Source organism: Ylistrum balloti, unplaced genomic scaffold (genome assembly GCF_031769215.1).
Source record: "Ylistrum balloti isolate Yb309-2 unplaced genomic scaffold, AGI_CSIRO_Ybal_v1 Utg370692, whole genome shotgun sequence".
In the NCBI taxonomy this organism is placed as follows: Eukaryota; Metazoa; Mollusca; class Bivalvia; order Pectinida; family Pectinidae; genus Ylistrum; species Ylistrum balloti.
The window spans coordinates 44,758-62,735 of record NW_026782416.1 but is presented as its reverse complement, the minus strand read 5'-3'; the positions used below and the strand labels follow the sequence as shown (position 1 = coordinate 62,735).

The window sequence follows — 17,978 nt, the reverse complement described above, 5'->3', positions numbered from 1 at the left end:
TGTGTGTGTGAGTGCACAATAACATTCAAGTCTCAATCCTAGAAAACGTCACCGATACTACTTACGTGTAAATAACATTTCTAAGTCATTACACAAGACAATTGGAAATGCGAAGCTAAGAAAATGGAATAGGGTTTTCATTTTGATTTAACTTTAAAAGATCGTGAACTTATTTGAAACAATTTATTGCTGTTTGATGAGGATGTAAGAAATCCATGAACGCAAAGCTATACTACATAGATAACGAATTACACTATCTGGATGAAACATTGGTTCTGGTCCACAACCCAGCCTTAACCTTGGTAAGTCAGGTTTTACGAATGCTCTCAATCGACGGGTTATCTTACGTGTTGGTGGATCGAGGCAGGGAATTTTAGTCTGGTAGAGCGTACTCTATGCACCACAACAATCCCGTGAGAAAGCTTTCGTCGTCTCTCAGCTAGGAACAGTATCGACATCTACAACCAGCTTCATCAAACGATGTTTGCTTCATCCTGGCATGTTGTGATACACACAAATACTGAACAAGAATGAAGTACAATGTGTTCCGGTGTGTAATTTGCAATTACTTTTATGTATAGAGCCAAAACTCAAGGTAAGTAAACTAATGCAATATACATATATATAAATATGCAGGATTGGTATACAAGTCTATATGTACACTGTGCACCTACAATGCCCTTAACATAGGATATATATTACTTTAACCTGGTATAAGTTTTATTGTAAGAGAGAAGAATCGTGATAACGAATTGTTACTGGATATGATGTACTGTATGTAAACGTCGGGACAATGATTTGTTCCATCCATCAATGTATTCCCGGGCTTATGTTTTACAGATGTGGACTTGTGTGTGTGCTCTGTATGCAATGTTTATCTCAACTGGAGGTACGTGCAGCCGTATATCTTTATACTATATATCATTGTTGTACATAAAAATGTAATATCAACTTAAAACTGCACTTAACACTTGTAAGTGTGAATTAAAAATCCTTCTTATTTCACAGCCTTACTTCATTTCATCCTGTAATCAAACTTGATCAGACAGTCAGAGTCTTAAGTCATAATAACATTGATTTGACGAAAAGGAACACTAGTGACAACACGTATGTGCTATTGACAACTGGTGGCAACACGTCTATACTAGTGACAACATTATGTACTAGTGACACCTAGTGACAACATATATGTACTAGTGACAACACGTATGTACTAGTGATAACACGTTTTTACTAGTGAAAACACGTATGTACTAGTGACAACACATATGTACTAGTGAAAACATGTATGTACTATTGACAACTAGTGATAACACGTTTGTTCTAGTGACAACATGTATTTACTAGTGACAACATGTATGTACTAGTGACAACTAGTGACAACACGTTTGTAATAGTGACAACACGTATGTACTAGTAACAACACGCCTGTACTAGTGACAACACGTATATACATGTGACAACACGAATGTACTAGTAACAACACGTATGTACTAGTGACAACTAGTGACAACACGTATGTGCTATTGACAACCGGTGACAACACGTCTATACTAGTGACATGTATATACTAGTGACACCTAGTGACAACACATATGTACTAGTGACAACACGTTTATACTTGTCACAACTCGTATGTACTATTGACAACTAGTGACATCACGCATGTACTAGTGACAACACGTTTGCAGCAGTGACAACACATATGTACAAATGACAACACTTTTGTTCTAGTGACAACACGTATGTTCTAGTGACAACACGTTTGTCCCAGTGACAACACATATGTACAAATGACAACATGTTTGTTCTAGTGACAACATGTATGTACTAGTGATGACACGTTTGTAATAGTGACAACACATCTGTATTAGTGACAGCGCGTATGTACTAGTGACAACACTTATGTACTAGTGACAACACGTCTGTACTAGTGACAACACGCCTGTACTAGTGACAACACGTATATACTTGTGACAACACGCCTGTACTAGTGATAACTAGTGACAACACTCCTGTACTTGTGATAACATGTATATACTATTGACAACATATATGTGCTAGTGATACCTAGTGACAATACATATGTACTAGTGACAACACGTTTGTACTAGTGAAAACACGTATGTACTAGTGACAACTAATGACAACACGTTTGTTCTAGTGACAACATGTATGTACAACATGTATGTGACAACACGTATGTTCTAGTGACAACACGTATGTACTAGTGACAGCAAGTACGTGCTAGTGACAAAAGGCATGTACTAGTGACAACACGTTTGTAATAGTAATAACACGTATGTACTAGTGACAACACGTATGTACCTGTGACAACTAGTATAACACGTCTGTACTAGTGACAACATGTATGCACTAGTGACAACATTAATGTACTAGTGACAACACTTTTGTAATAGTGGCAACACGTCTGTATTAGTGAAAACGCGTTTGTACTAGTGATAACACGTATAAACTAGTGACAACACTTATGTACTAGTGACAACGGGTGTGTATTAGTGACAACACGCCTGTACTAGTGACAACGCGTATATACTTGTGACAACACGCCTGTACTAGTGATAACTAGTGACAACACTCCTGTTCTTGTGATAACATGTATATACTTGTGACAACACGCCTGTACTAGTGATACCTAGTGAAAACACATATGTACTAGTGACAACACGTTTGTACTAATGACAACTAGTGACAACACGTTTGTTCTAGTGACAACATGTATGTACTAGTGACAACATGTATGTACTAGTGACAACACGTTTGTAATAGTGGCAACACGTCTGTATTAGTGACAACGCGTATGTACTAGTGACAACACGTATAAACTTGTGACAACACGTATGTACCAGTGACAACACGTTTGTACTAGCGACAACACGTATGTTCTAGTGACAACATGTATGTACTAGTGACAACTAGTTACAAGATGTATGTACTAGGGACAAGACGTATGTACTAGTGACAACAGGTATGTACTAATGGCAACACGTATGTACTGGTGAAAACACGCATGTACTCGTGACAACTTTTGGCAACAGGTATGTACGCGTGACAAGTAGTGACAACACGTATGTAGTAGTGACAACAAGTATGTACTGTGACAACGTGTTTTTACTAGTGAAAACACGTATGTACGAGTGACAACACATATGTACTAGTGAAAACATGTATGTACTATTGACAACTAGTGATAACACGTTTGTTCTAGTGACAACATGTATTTACTAGTGACAACATGTGTGTACTAGTGACAACTAGTGACAACACGTTTGTAATAGTGACAACACGTATGTACTAGTGACAACACGTATGTACTAGTAACAACACGCCTGTACTAGTGACAACACGTATATACATGTGACAACACGAATGTACTAGTAACAACACGTATGTACTAGTGACAACTAGTGACAACACGTATGTGTTATTGACAACCGGTGACAACACGTCTATACTAGTGACAACATGTATATACTAGTGACACCTAGTGACAACACATATGTACTAGTGACAACACGTTTATACTTGTCACAACTCGTATGTACTATTGACAACTAGTGACATCACGCATGTACTAGTGACAACACGTTTGCAGCAGTGACAACACATATGTACAAATGACAACACTTTTGTTCTAGTGACAACACGTATGTTCTAGTGACAACACGTTTGTCCCAGTGACAACACATATGTACAAATGACAACATGTTTGTTCTAGTGACAACATGTATGTACTAGTGATAACACGTTTGTAATAGTGACAACACATCTGTATTAGTGACAGCGCGTATGTACTAGTGACAACACTTATGTACTAGTGACAACACGTCTGTACTAGTGACAACACGCCTGTACTAGTGAAAACACGTATATACTTGTGACAACACGCCTGTACTAGTGATAACTAGTGACAACACTCCTGTACTTGTGATAACATGTATATACTATTGACAACATATATGTGCTAGTGATACCTAGTGACAACACATATGTACTAGTGACAACACGTTTGTACTAGTGAAAACACGTATGTACTAGTGACAACTAATGACAACACGTTTGTTCTAGTGACAACATGTATGTACTAGTGTCAACATGTATGTACTAGTGACAACACGTATGTTCTAGTGACAACACGTATGTACTAGTGACAGCAAGTACGTGCTAGTGACAAAAGGTATGTACTAGTGACAACACGTTTGTAATAGTAATAACACGTATGTACTAGTGACAACACGTATGTACCTGTGACAACTAGTATAACACGTCTGTACTAGTGGCAACATGTATGCACTAGTGACAACATTTATGTACTAGTGACAACACGTTTGTAATAGTGGCAACACGTCTGTATTAGTGAAAACGCGTTTGTACTAGTGACAACACTTATAAACTAGTGACAACACTTATGTACTAGTGACAACAGGTGTGTATTAGTGACAACACGCCTGTACTAGTGACAACGCGTATATACTTGTGACAACACGCCTGTACTAGTGATAACTAGTGACAACACTCCTGTACTTGTGATAACATGTATATACTTGTGACAACATATATGTACTAGTGATACCTAGTGAAAACACATATGTACTAGTGACAACACGTTTGTACTAATGACAACTAGTGACAACACGTTTGTTCTAGTGACAACATGTATGTACTAGTGACAACATGTATGAACTAGTGACAACACGTTTGTAATAGTGACAACACGTCTGTATTAGTGACAACACTTATAAACTAGTGACAACACTTATGTACTAGTGACAACAGGTGTGTATTAGTGACAACACGCCTGTACTAGTGACAACGCGTATATACTTGTGACAACACGCCTGTACTAGTGATAACTAGTGACAACACTCCTGTACTTGTGATAACATGTATATACTTGTGACAACATATATGTACTAGTGATACCTAGTGAAAACACATATGTACTAGTGACAACACGTTTGTACTAATGACAACTAGTGACAACACGTTTGTTCTAGTGACAACATGTATGTACTAGTGACAACATGTATGAACTAGTGACAACACGTTTGTAATAGTGGCAACACGTCTGTATTAGTGACAACGCGTATGTACTAGTGACAACACGTATAAACTTGTGACAACACGTATGTACCAGTGACAACACGTTTGTACTAGTGACAACACGTATGTTCTAGTGACAATATGTATGTACTAGTGACAACTAGTGACAAGATGTATGTACTAGGGACAAGACGTATGTACTAGTGACAACAGGTATGTACTAATGACAACACGTATGTACTGGTGAAAACACGCATGTACTCGTGACAACTTTTGACAACAGGTATGTACGCGTGACAAGTAGTGACAACACGTATGTAGTAGTGACAACAAGTATGTACTGTGACAACGTGTTTGTACTAGTGACAACACGAATGAACTAATGACAACACGTATGTAATAGATCGAATGCGTATTGATGAATTAGGAATAATCGCTAACTTTATCTTTATGTTTAAAAAGAACAAATAAAAAAAGTAAAACAAATATTGTAAACATCACGCATAGGTCCCTCGCTATTGGGAGTAATGAAGGATAACTTCAACAATTGCAACAATATTGGAAAAAGCTCTTATATATACTAAAGTATTTTATATTTTGTCACGGACTTAACCTTTTGTAATTTCGTTTATTGCCTTTACAATTTTAAAAATCAACAATAATTGATCAAGCATTAATTTGAAGATTAACTTTTCGTATTTATACCAGCTAGTAGCGGCTTTGTTCTTTTTTTCAGGCGTGAAAGTAATAATATATATCTCATATGAATAATCGCTTTGTTGATTCTTTTATCGCAGCTGATAGCATCACATTCGATCTCATTCTAAATAGCTTCTGGGACACGAAGATGAAATTTTCTCCTGAATTTTCGACGTATCAGGGCGAATATAAATACAACGATTGGACACAATCACTGAATTTATCCGTCATGGACGAGAAATGGGTTTGTATAGACTACTAGATACCATAACATGTCATGGCTTTTTAAGTTTATATAATTTCAACGTGTACATTTAATATCGTGAATTAAACGGATTTTTATTGTTTAATTTTTTTTATCCAAAAGTGCAAAATAGCTATCACCACATGGCTATGCTTGAGTGACATTTTATGTGAAACGATTTACTTCACAGGAAGAAGCTGACCGGTTTCTATCAATGTTACCGTTAGTGGACGTTGATACACTCAGCAAAGAAAAGCAACTGGAATATGTGATTTTTAAAGACATGCTTACTAACTACCAAATAAATAGTCAATGGGGCTGGTAAGTAATATATGAAATGAACGACAATATTCAATATAGTCTGTTTTCACGCATTTTGTGTACGAAATCATCAACTGACTGACAAACTCGTAATACAAGGGTTGAAAGGATGCTATGTGTAAGTTATACTGTCGAAATAGTATTCATTTGATGCTTGTTAATTTTCCTGTTATTTCCATTGTTTTATACCTTGTTCGTAACATAACTAGCATACTATTGGAATACATATGGGAACCAATTGCGCCCCTCTGTTGGCTGACTTGTTTTTGTTTTCATTCGAGGCTATTGAAGAGCTTATCAAAACAGGTCACAAAGACCTTGCAAAGTCGTGTAATTTCATCTTCACATATATTGGTGACGTCTTGTCTTTAGACTCGTTTACATCAGATGCTCATCTCAATCTTTTTCTACAACGAAACAAACATGGGCTGCTGATTAACATGAGGATTTTAACTCCCTTATTGTGAATTTTCCATTTCTAGATAACAATATCCTTGCATCTGCAACCTATTACATGAGGTTATTCGATATTCAGGGGAATATTCCCATTATATTGATTTTCGTGTAAGAAGTCGTCAACTTACTGACAAACTCGTAACACAAGGGTTCAAAAGATGCTGATGAAAATTATGGGGAATGTTTATAGTCGCCGTAGTGATCTCATTGAGAAATATTCTATTCGACATGAAGCTGGGCATATTTGATGCTGGTTAGTTTGCTTGTTGTTTCTGTTGTTGTATACCTTGTTGTCATTTGAGGGCGTGGCATTACTGACTTGGATTAACCAAAGTTTACTTGGCGAGTGTCGTCAATGAAGCAGAAGACACTAACTCTTCCATAACACTTGGTCTTATTCGCCATGTACTTTTTTCATGAATTTCTGAGTAAATCTTTCTTTTGTTCATATTCTTCCCGAATTTCATTGAAACTGAGTTCGGATTATGCTGACATTTTGTTGATTGCATTCTTTATTGATGTGCATATCATTGCATGCATGTATACGTGTATATTTATACAAAGAACTCAAAATTACCAGAAACAAAATCACTCGCAGTTGACAGGTCTTCAGGAAAATATTTTAATGTTCGACATGCAAATTGATGACTTTCTCAAGATTGTTAGCAAGATTAACAATAACGTGTTAGATAAGGGACACCTCAAGGTGTCTATTTTATTGGGCAGGTACTGGGGTCTTGCAAGCGATTTTTGTGTTTGTATCCATAACTAATTATTTATTCAATCACGTAAATGACCTGATATCAAGTGAATTCGTTCATATATGAGTGCCTCCTTTTAATTTCATCCTCTATATTTTTAATTTAAAATATGTCAAAATGAAACTTTCTTATATATATATATATGATATATGCTCTTAATTTTCTCATGAGATTTCATGAAACTCGTTTCGCAATTTCAATTTTACTTACCAAGGCTCGTTAAAAAATGAAGTGAAAGCCTATTTACCATCCCGTATATAATAAAGTTTCTCCAACATGATAATGTGTCCGTTATATATTTTCACGTCGATGTATTTAAGAAAATCTCCTGAAGAGGTCTCTACTAATGTAAAAGACTGAGGAAATCTAATCTTCAAGAGGATGTTTCTTATGATCACTATTTCTGTTGTAATAACACTAATTTGGTGGAAAACATTTAGAAAATGCATTTATTCTCCTTTTACTTTTTTCCGTGTAAATCATAATTCGCTTTATATTTTGCCATAGTTTCAGTTTTGAGTTTGAATTAAGTTTATTTTTATTTGAACAGTTACGTATTACCTTTGACATCCCTATACCACAAATTGAGCATCTTTGGTGAACGTATTTGTTGTCTGTAGGTGCGCATGCCCAGTTCGTTTTGTATCGCAACTAGCAAGACAGACTATGCAATGCATGTAGCTGTTGCTTTGTAGTTTTACAGTTTGCGTGGTAGTTTGGTGTAATCATGATTTACTTTCTTTCACATTAACTGTAGCTAGTTTTATCAATTTACAGGTTCACGCTGAGTCCTATCAATTTTCTAGAGGGTATACATTTGTACAGCCCGGTAGAGAAGGCAAAAAGCAACACACGAGGCGATTTTGAAAATTACATTGTCAGAATGTTCAACATACCAAAGTTGGTAAGACAAGAAATTAAATACTTGACTGTAATTTATGTGATAAGTAAACTCGAGTTAGCAAGTTATGGATAATTACATAAGTATTAAGTAATTCGGGTATTATAATTACAGCGGGAATTGGAAAACCTCTATACTCATGAATAATAATGAGCCGGTTATTCATCTTATTCTACATTAGTACATTAATCTGAAGCCTGCTTAAAATATAATCGCTCATCATGATATCACAAAACTAAAATTTTACCTATTTTCGTTCGTTTCAGTCTCAACAATGTGAACGTGTTTGATATATTCATTATTCAGAAACAATAACTGAATCAGTCTGCAGACAGCACATATCAGTAGCTTACATCGATATTTACCCTACAACGAAACCAACATGGACAGCTTTCTACCAAACTGTACAAAAAGCTTGCTGATTTCAATTTCCCTCCTGGGAATGGCGTTATCAGGTCGCAGTGTATTTGATATTTAAGGATTTGTTTCAAATATCACGATTTCTGTGCAAGATGTAGAGAAATGACAAAATCATAACACGGGATTTCGAGATATCAGGTTGATGAGAATTGTGAAGAACGCACAACACGAGAATTCGAGATGAAAATTATGAGGAAGCTTTACGGTGGCCATAATGATACATCCTTTGTGCGATGAAGCTGGGTGTATTTGGTGTTCGTTAGCTTGCCTGTTAGTTCCGAGGTTGTATACATTGCTCTCATTTTGGGAACGCCACATTAATGACTTGACTTGAACACGATTTAATTGCAATGGTCACCATGTAAATCTTACTTAGCTCATATTTTGCTATTGTTTTATTGAATTTGAATTACTTAGCTTATATATTGGTATTGTCTTTTGTTTTTTTGCTTCAGGTTGATGAAGTAATTGCCAGAATGGATAAAGCAATTAATATAAATAGGCCATACCACAAAGTTTCTGTTGTAAGTATCTGATTATAACCTAGTAAAAAACAAGAATTCTCTCAAAATACATGTGCCGCCATATAATGTCCTCAAAAAGAGTCATGTCATAAAAAAATTCTTGTATCGCCGTAATAAAGATAGCTTTCCGCAATTTAGTATTCTGTTATTGTAAAAGTAAACGTTGTTTACATTTCTGTATGATAATGTTTCCTTTCTGTATATAGGGTGCACTAAAACATTACAAGACTGTAGTTGACGATAAAATATCAAGTGCATAAAAGAAACTTGAACCATGGACTTCTATGCAGGGCGTAATTACCCATAACTGGTGAACCATTTAGTTTCACTTTCAGTGTTCAGAAGAAATCAAGTGTCGAGGTTAACGGCTGATCAGATCAAACATCCTAAAGTAATAAAAAATCTTAAATTACTGAAAGGCTAAACATGTTGATAATACATTATGTTTGTATATTTGTAATTTTATACGCAATATTAATTAAATGCAAAACAATCAAACACTTTTATAGGAAATGACTATCAAGAGCCATTTGAAATGTTGCATTCATTTTCAATCAAAGGGGCCAACTTTCTGTGAGCCGCTGGAATATGAATATGTCATTTGCATATATGAAGGATGGGATATTTCATCCGAGGATCACATGGTATGGTGAAATCCGAGGATTTTACCATATTTTGTAATCTAAGGATGAAATATCCCGATCCTACATACGCTCATAATAAGAAGGTTTTTTTCTCATATCAATAACTCACGTTTGCGAAAACAATGCCTGTCGGCCTTAATTTCCTTCATGTTTTAATCCCCAGGAATTTATAAAAATAACCTTGATATCCCTAATGATCATACACATATTTTGCAAAATGACAATTAGCCACAACATTCTCATCCTCTCCTCGATTATTTGATTTATTCCCCATTAAATCAACATATAGGAATAATCGTGAACTTATGTACAATTAGAATTCGGCCACACCTCCATAATACTGTACTTTCCGCCATATTGTCCATCTCGGAGAGTAAACTTCAAACCAAAGCAATGCTATTTCGTAATTATGCAAATCTTCATCTGAATAGTGTCAGGAACACCTAGCCGGCCAGTGTTTATACGTTTCAGTATAAGGCTAGCTTGCATGCATGCAATAACACTGTTTTGTAAATATGGCGGTTTTAGCAAACGACAATCACTAGGTAGCGTTGTAAACTCCTTGGAATGTTTTCGACACATCCGAATGCTGTTTTGCCTCAAGCAGTTCGAGGTACTTCTAATACCGAACAACCAGGCTTTAGATTATCGACCCAGCGTTTCAATGATGATATATTCATCATCATTTCCAAGCTAAATTTTATTGCAACTGCTTATAGATGCCTAGTATCTATGGTACATATTGTGGCTTATCCACAGGATGCAGTACCAGCTCAAATCGAGGAAATGCTCGTAGATGTTACCGACAGTAATTTCTATATCCCATTCAACAAATCACTAGACAACTCCGTCATCCCTGAGAAAGACAGGTAAATACTTTAGTTTAAAGAAACAATATACAGCAGACAGCAAAATTTTGTCAGTAACAATTTGTCAGTCGTTTATGTTATAAAGTAAATTTGACAATAACACAATGAGTCAGTTTTGGGAAATATGCTTATCAACAACACTTATGTACATATGCATTTTTTCGTTTGTTTGTTTGGTTTTTTTTGGTTTTTTTTTTTGTTTTTTTTTTGTTTTTGTTTTTTTTAATTTTTATTTTGTTTATTTATTCTTTTTGTGGATAGGAAGGAGGGTTATGTTTAAGAATGTGAATTCCATATACTGATGCCTACCTTTTAGATAGTATTATGTGATATGTAGTTGCGGTATGAAAAAGCATGGCTATAAAGGTTGGAAAGTACTTATAAATATTTATGCTAAGATAATTCAATAATACCAATGATAGTGACCAACACCTTTTTACATTACCAAGGCAGTCACTAAGGAAACGTGGGAAAGAGGGCATTGCTGTGGTACTTGATTCTTTTAGACGTCTAAAGCAATATCTGGAAAATGTGAGTGTTTTCGCAAAATTCTATTTATTCACACTTTCTAACCACACTATTTCAATATTTCACTGGGGTAGCAAAGATAAGATAAAATTTTCATCAAATGTGTTAAAATTATCAAATAAATGAAAAAGGTCGAAAACGTAAATTATCACAAAATGACAAAAGCTCTGAAAACTGGGGATATTTCAGGAAAAACAAAAATAGGAAAAGGAAGCACTGGTTTTATGCAAATGCCATTAAATGTGCATAGTGCCAATTGTTAATAGGGTGTTGTTTAAAAGGCTTGTATTACAATGCGTGATATATGTATATTGAATTTGTACATTCACAAGACCTACCTCCAAAATACCCGGCCAGAACCATCTATACGGTCCCTATGGAATGGTGTCCGTTTTTATCAAGCGTGTCTGAAGTGGCATACATCCCAAAACGTGTCCGCAACGTACGTCCACAGACTCGGATTACAGGAGGTCGATCGTATATACAGCAATATGCAACAGGTGTTCAGTAGTAATAATCTGTCTCTTTTATCATTGTTCCCGTAATACGGCATGATCAATTTGCAATGTTTTGTACAATATATATGTATATTTGTTTTCGAATGTAAAGCTTACTCAGAGCCACTAACTATTCTAGAAAAATCGCTATAATTAATTGGTATGTCACACGTAAATGCATGTACTTGCTTCTCTTCTGTTAATCATCTATGAAATAAGACTTCGAAGTAATTGTAATCAAAACATCTGACATACCTTTAAGACTTTTTACATTGAAAAAAACACTCTTCCTGCAGCAACCTGTCAGTAGAAAGTATGTGCTGGAAATGGACGTCCACGTTTTGCATTGAAAGTTTTTGTCAGAGAACTACAATGGTAATTGGTGTTTCAGATATTGAATCGGCTATCTTTTAATGGTACAGTTCGAGACTTTTTAGGAAGTATTGGAAAGGACCCGAGATTCATCATAGATGACGCTGTAAGTGAAACAATTTCCAAAACCATTGTAAAATATGTATTCCGATCTTAATGTAAATAGACACAGTTAAGATGTCTCCTCGAAAAAAAAGCCTGATGCGTGGTATGGCACACGAATTAGGTAAATAACTGTATATTCAAGAGTCTTCACACGGAAGTCAAATATTTTATTCATATTTGACGTATATGCAGTCATACTTAGATGTATAAAGCTATGTTGTTTTTAATCAGGATGAAATCATAGACATTTACAAGGATCTTGTAGACAACAGAATCAAACCAGAGCTACATAGATATTTTACCAACATACCTAACGTGGAGATGATGTGAGTAACTATTTGAAGATAGCCTATGTATATAGTAGGTTCATAATTGATATAATTTCATATGACTATACATTATTACAAATATATTTCTAAAATAGTATCTTATGGATACTACATCTTGAATTAGATTTTAATTCATTTAGTACTTTCTTTTCTTCAATCCTGATTTTTTTTTTTCGGTTGAGCAAAATATCCGGTTTTTTTCCTATTTTAAATGATAGCGACCTTATGCCAAAGTGTATGTTAATCTTTATTGTAATGTAATAGGAAATTACACTGAAAATATTAGAACTAATTTTGTTTTGTTAGGTTGTATCACTATGGCGATCCCATATTGCTGTCTTTACCCTGACTCGGATATTGTTTTCTTTCAGAGTAGAAAAATCCATATATGACGGTACAGGTGGTGCTTATGCCTTAGCGACTGATGTTAATCCAGGGAAATTTATAATTAACCTGTTTAGACCAAGGGAAAAGTAAGTTGGCTTCAAGAATAATCGCGTTGCATCGTCCGTTTTAGAGGACTAAAGGACAAAGGAAAAACAGAGAATACAAACTCCTTTGTTTCACTGCAATTGACAAAACGATTGAGTTTGCTATAGGATTTCGAACAAGCCAAATTACTTCTAATGCTAGATCGTTTTCAATAGCCTGATACAATGTATAATAGGCGTAGAATTATAGGTTTAATAGTAGATATTCTACGTAGAATAGGATTGATCCTCCTTGGTGATAACACATAGTAATGATAACATTAATACGTTCTCTAATATGTTATTATATAGTTCAAGAATCACACTTATTAAATGCTGATGTGCGTCTGTGCGATTTTACGTATTTACTACAGAGAAAAAAAAACGGAAAAAATATAATTTAGAATGTTCTGATGTATTTTTACAGTCCTACATTTGACTACATGGCATTGAGTCTGCACGAAGCCTACCCAGGTCATCATATGCAGGTATCATAGCACTGACAAAACAAGTATTATATTATTGAATAATCACTATACATATATAGTAAATTTACATTAATTTTATTTATTTATAAGCGTTGTGCTGAATGTATTCAAACATTTTCTAGAAAATATTTTTCTTTCTGCCTAGACAATCATTATGTCACTGGCACCGTTTATATTCAAACATGGCATTTATTGTGTCTTTGTATTTCTCAATTATCCACTTTGAAGCACAGCTTCTCAATGAAAGCAGATATTCCTAAGTACAGAAGATTCCCAGAATACAGCTTCTATGAGGTTCCATATTTCATGCCATTTCATTCAGCCTATGTTGAGGTTAGTTAACCATGCATTTAAATATATGTAACATTCTGTACCAAATATAAGTTTACGAAATTTCACTGTCTGTGATTATGTAATATTCTTTCACAAATTGAAATCGGTAATAATACATTACAATATTGTGGAATGGTTACCATAACGGTAGACGAACACGTTCCATGTGGTTATCGAAGTATGGTAAAACTATTTTATAATACCATCCGAACAATTTCTTCACAGCTACATATACTACTATCGGTCTGTACCCTGTGTTAGCGTTTACCATGTGTTCGTTCTTTATATCATCAACACATGTGCCATATTTCAAGTCATGCAGTACCTTACCGTGTAATATAGAATTTTACTTATAAGCGAAGAAAGAAACGCAAACCCTAGAAAAAAACCGCCAGGATTTGATAAAAACATTGATATTTGCAACTATACATTACAGGGCTGGGGACTGTATTCAGAATATCTTGGAGAGGAGATGGGGCTGTATGCTGATGATTATGAATTGTAAGTTATCAGGTTCGATTAATAATACATATTGTTTTATTGATATTACGCAATGATGCGGATTATGTCCTTTGTCCATCTTGTCGTCTGTCAGTCAACAAATATTTTTTCTTAAGTATCTTTTTAGCAACATAAAATAAGAAATATTTCTACTTATACTATAGCTCGTTCAGGTGGAATAAATCTATGTCCAAAATAACAGGTTCTTTTGATCTCATTGAGAAATATTCTATTTCTCTGTGTGATGTAAAGCTGGACGTGTTTGATGCTCTTAACTTTGCCTGTTTGTTCCGTTGTTGTATACATGTACATTGTTCTCATTTAAGAGCGTTATATTATTTACTTGGATTGATTAAGGTTTACATTGCCAGTGTCGTCGATGAAGCAGAAACGCTTTCTCTTCCGGAACAACTGGTCTTATCCTCCACAGGAGTATCCGTGTAAATCTTTCTTTTGTTCTTACTTTGCACTATGTTTATGGAGTTTGACTTTGGAGTATAATTATATTGCCATGCTGGTATTTGCTCGATGTATTTCGTAAAACTCGCTCATTTTTATCGAGTGGCATGGCGAATGCAAAATGCAATTTAGAAGACAAAATAGTAAATACTGATACGTACAGATATACCATAAGCTGTTTACATAATCATAATCCAAACTCAAATACAATAAAAACAGATGAAAACATGAACAAAAGACACACGGAGACTCTTGAAGAAGTACAAGGAGAATAGGACATAGAACGAGCGTCCTCTGCTTCATCAACGACACCCACGATGGAAACCATGATCAATCTACGCTAGAAATGTCATGTTCTCAAATGAAAAACAGAAAAAAATGTTTTCCTGTAATTATAGATTGAGTTTGTACATATATGATTCTATTGAATTCTACGAAAAGGATATGTATGCTTGTTTTCAGAATGGGACGGTATAGTGCTGAGATGTTGCGAGCATGTCGACTGGTCGTAGACACTGGGATACATTACTATAAGTAAGATCTCCATTAATCATGAGAATATTTGGTGGGTAAATATCGTAGATTTATAACAATGTTACAAATAAAACTCAGTAAGTTAAACCCCTACACGTTTACAATGTCTTAAGAATGGTAAACCTTTACCTACTATCTTGTATATCAGACTATTAATAATATGCAGCACATAAAGCACATGGATATTTGTATATTACACAATATTGTACCACTTTACAATAGATCTTTATAAGTCACGTCAGAATTGGAACAGGAATTTCTATATCGAACAGTGGCTGCAATTGCTTCCGGTCTTTGACTCGTTTATTTCGCGCCGGTGTCTCTTGTCACAATCATGGCATCAGTGTTTTGTGTCTTTAGTCTACATTTTTATTCTTAATCAGAAGATTGCTATTCATTATAGCAGTTCGACCCCTTCATTCAATTTGTCACGCATCCATCTATTGAAGAAATTTTCGAGGATTTGAAAAAAAAAAGTTACCATTTTATGATTATTTGCCAGAAGATATACAATTTTAATAAATAAACCAGTACGAGAACAAAGATTATGTCTTGATAATCTCATCTGGGACATTAGATCAACACCAGAATCTTACTGTTTCAGTTGGAAGTTGGAGAAGGCTAAGGAATACATGCATAACTACACGGCCTTCGGACCAGGATTTATTGAAAACGAAATCAAACGCTATGTCACGTGGCCTGGACAGGCATGTTCATATAAGATGGGAGAACTCAAAATACTTGAATTGCGAAAGAAATCAGAAGAGGAGTTAGGTAACTATTGCTTGCAAATATGGTAGCGATATCAAACATCAACTGAACGTAAAGAAATGTACTTGAATAAACATGGCGTGACGCCAGTTAGTGATATTGTTTCACAATTATAAAATTCCGTTGTCTTGATAGATACTTGATGGTCGCTAACATAATCTCATTGAGCCAATATTCTGTTTTCATTCATAAGCAAATGTCAACATTTTCATAAATATCATAACCCTTTTTATGAGTCTATATTCTGACCCTGGTTTCAAGTTAGAATTACTGAACAATAGACAGCTTTTGTTAAGTCGTCAATATTTTCTCGTTATTTCTTTTGCCTTCAATAACGAATTCATGCTATTAGCAGAACAGACAGCTAGTAACAAATCGTTGAAATATATGGATATTCTGTAATAAGACAAAACCCATATTTGTTGCAGGAGCATTATTCGATATTAGGAAGTTCCATTCCGTGATTCTGGAAAATGGACCCATGCCATTATACATTCTTGAAACAGTGGTGAATGACTGGATTGCGGAGACACAAAAAGCTCGTAACGGTGCTACAACAGTAAACACTGAGCCATACCTATCAACGCTGCTTGTTTTCCTTGGAGTATTAGCATGCTGTCTTTAGCATCTCACTTAAAATAGAATTTTGTAAAAACGCAAGGTTTCTATTATGACACGTTTTGCTTTTGTTTTATGATGAACAAGTTAAAAATGAATTGTGATGGCTTCATGACTACACAGTGTCATCATCATTAGCCACGTGACTAGCAAATCTTGCATTAGGGAGCAACGTGTATGCCTTGGCAACACCCTCATGTTGAGTGAGGGTCAAAGTGTAAATCCAATTTATTTATGTTTGATGTTGGCTTCATGCAGATTTCTCGTGTTTGTGGATCTTTGTGAACGTAAGGGTTTCAGCATATAATTCTTTAACATCTATTCGCTGATTTTTTTTATTTTAAATAGGAATCAAGATAATAGATAACCATTGAATATAAATGATGATAATGTGAATGTATTGCTTTTTCGTACGATTTTTACCAACCATACAAACACTTATAGAGCACCACTTACCTTAATTGGTATTGTCTGTGTTACTTAAATTTTATACGCTATAGATCACGTGTGACGTGTTATGTAAATACATGAAACATATTCGTTGTAGCCTGAATATATATATATATATTCATATTGTGTCATTATCTGAATTACGATGATTAAATTCCATGACAAGACACATTTTTGAATATTTTTTGCAAACTGAAATGTTTTGTGTTTATCCACTGGGAGTGAGTGGTGTTGAGGATGGACTGATAGACCTGGTGTTTTATGTAAGATTTTCCAGAAAATACCTATCTATCAATTCACAAACTAACAAGGATATAACGATCTTTTCAAATTCCTATTTTAGCACTCTACGAATGGCCACGATAATTAAATATAGATACGATTCTATACGAGTGACTTGTCCATAAATGTAATGTCCAAGTTATAGTCGCCACAGGTGTTCCAATGGTCTAGTACTGATATGACCATGGGTCATATAGGTGTCAACTATCCATTAATCAATTATCGTAAACATCAAGATGTGTTAAGGAAAGCGTCAATCATCCGGCCACTTATAGGCAGGGGTGAACGTATTCTCTGAAGTGTTTGTTTTTTGCTATTTGTAATCACCAGATGATAAT

General features: G+C 35.0%; 1 protein-coding gene across 1 annotated transcript; it reads left to right on the top strand.

Moving 5' to 3' along the window:
- The first annotated feature begins 65 nt into the window (after positions 1–65).
- LOC132557551 (uncharacterized) lies at positions 66–17,525 on the top strand. The gene is made up of 18 exons (XM_060222048.1): positions 66–595; positions 841–889; positions 5,862–6,007; positions 6,198–6,328; positions 8,323–8,449; positions 9,322–9,390; positions 10,794–10,903; positions 11,353–11,434; positions 11,764–11,931; positions 12,320–12,406; positions 12,637–12,731; positions 13,106–13,207; positions 13,632–13,692; positions 13,921–14,025; positions 14,462–14,526; positions 15,448–15,519; positions 16,124–16,293; positions 16,719–17,525. Exons 2-18 carry the CDS (start codon positions 841–843, stop codon positions 16,913–16,915), a joined length of 1,836 nt encoding a protein of 611 aa, XP_060078031.1. The 5' UTR covers positions 66–595; the 3' UTR covers positions 16,916–17,525.
- Positions 17,526–17,978: the final 453 nt, after the last annotated feature.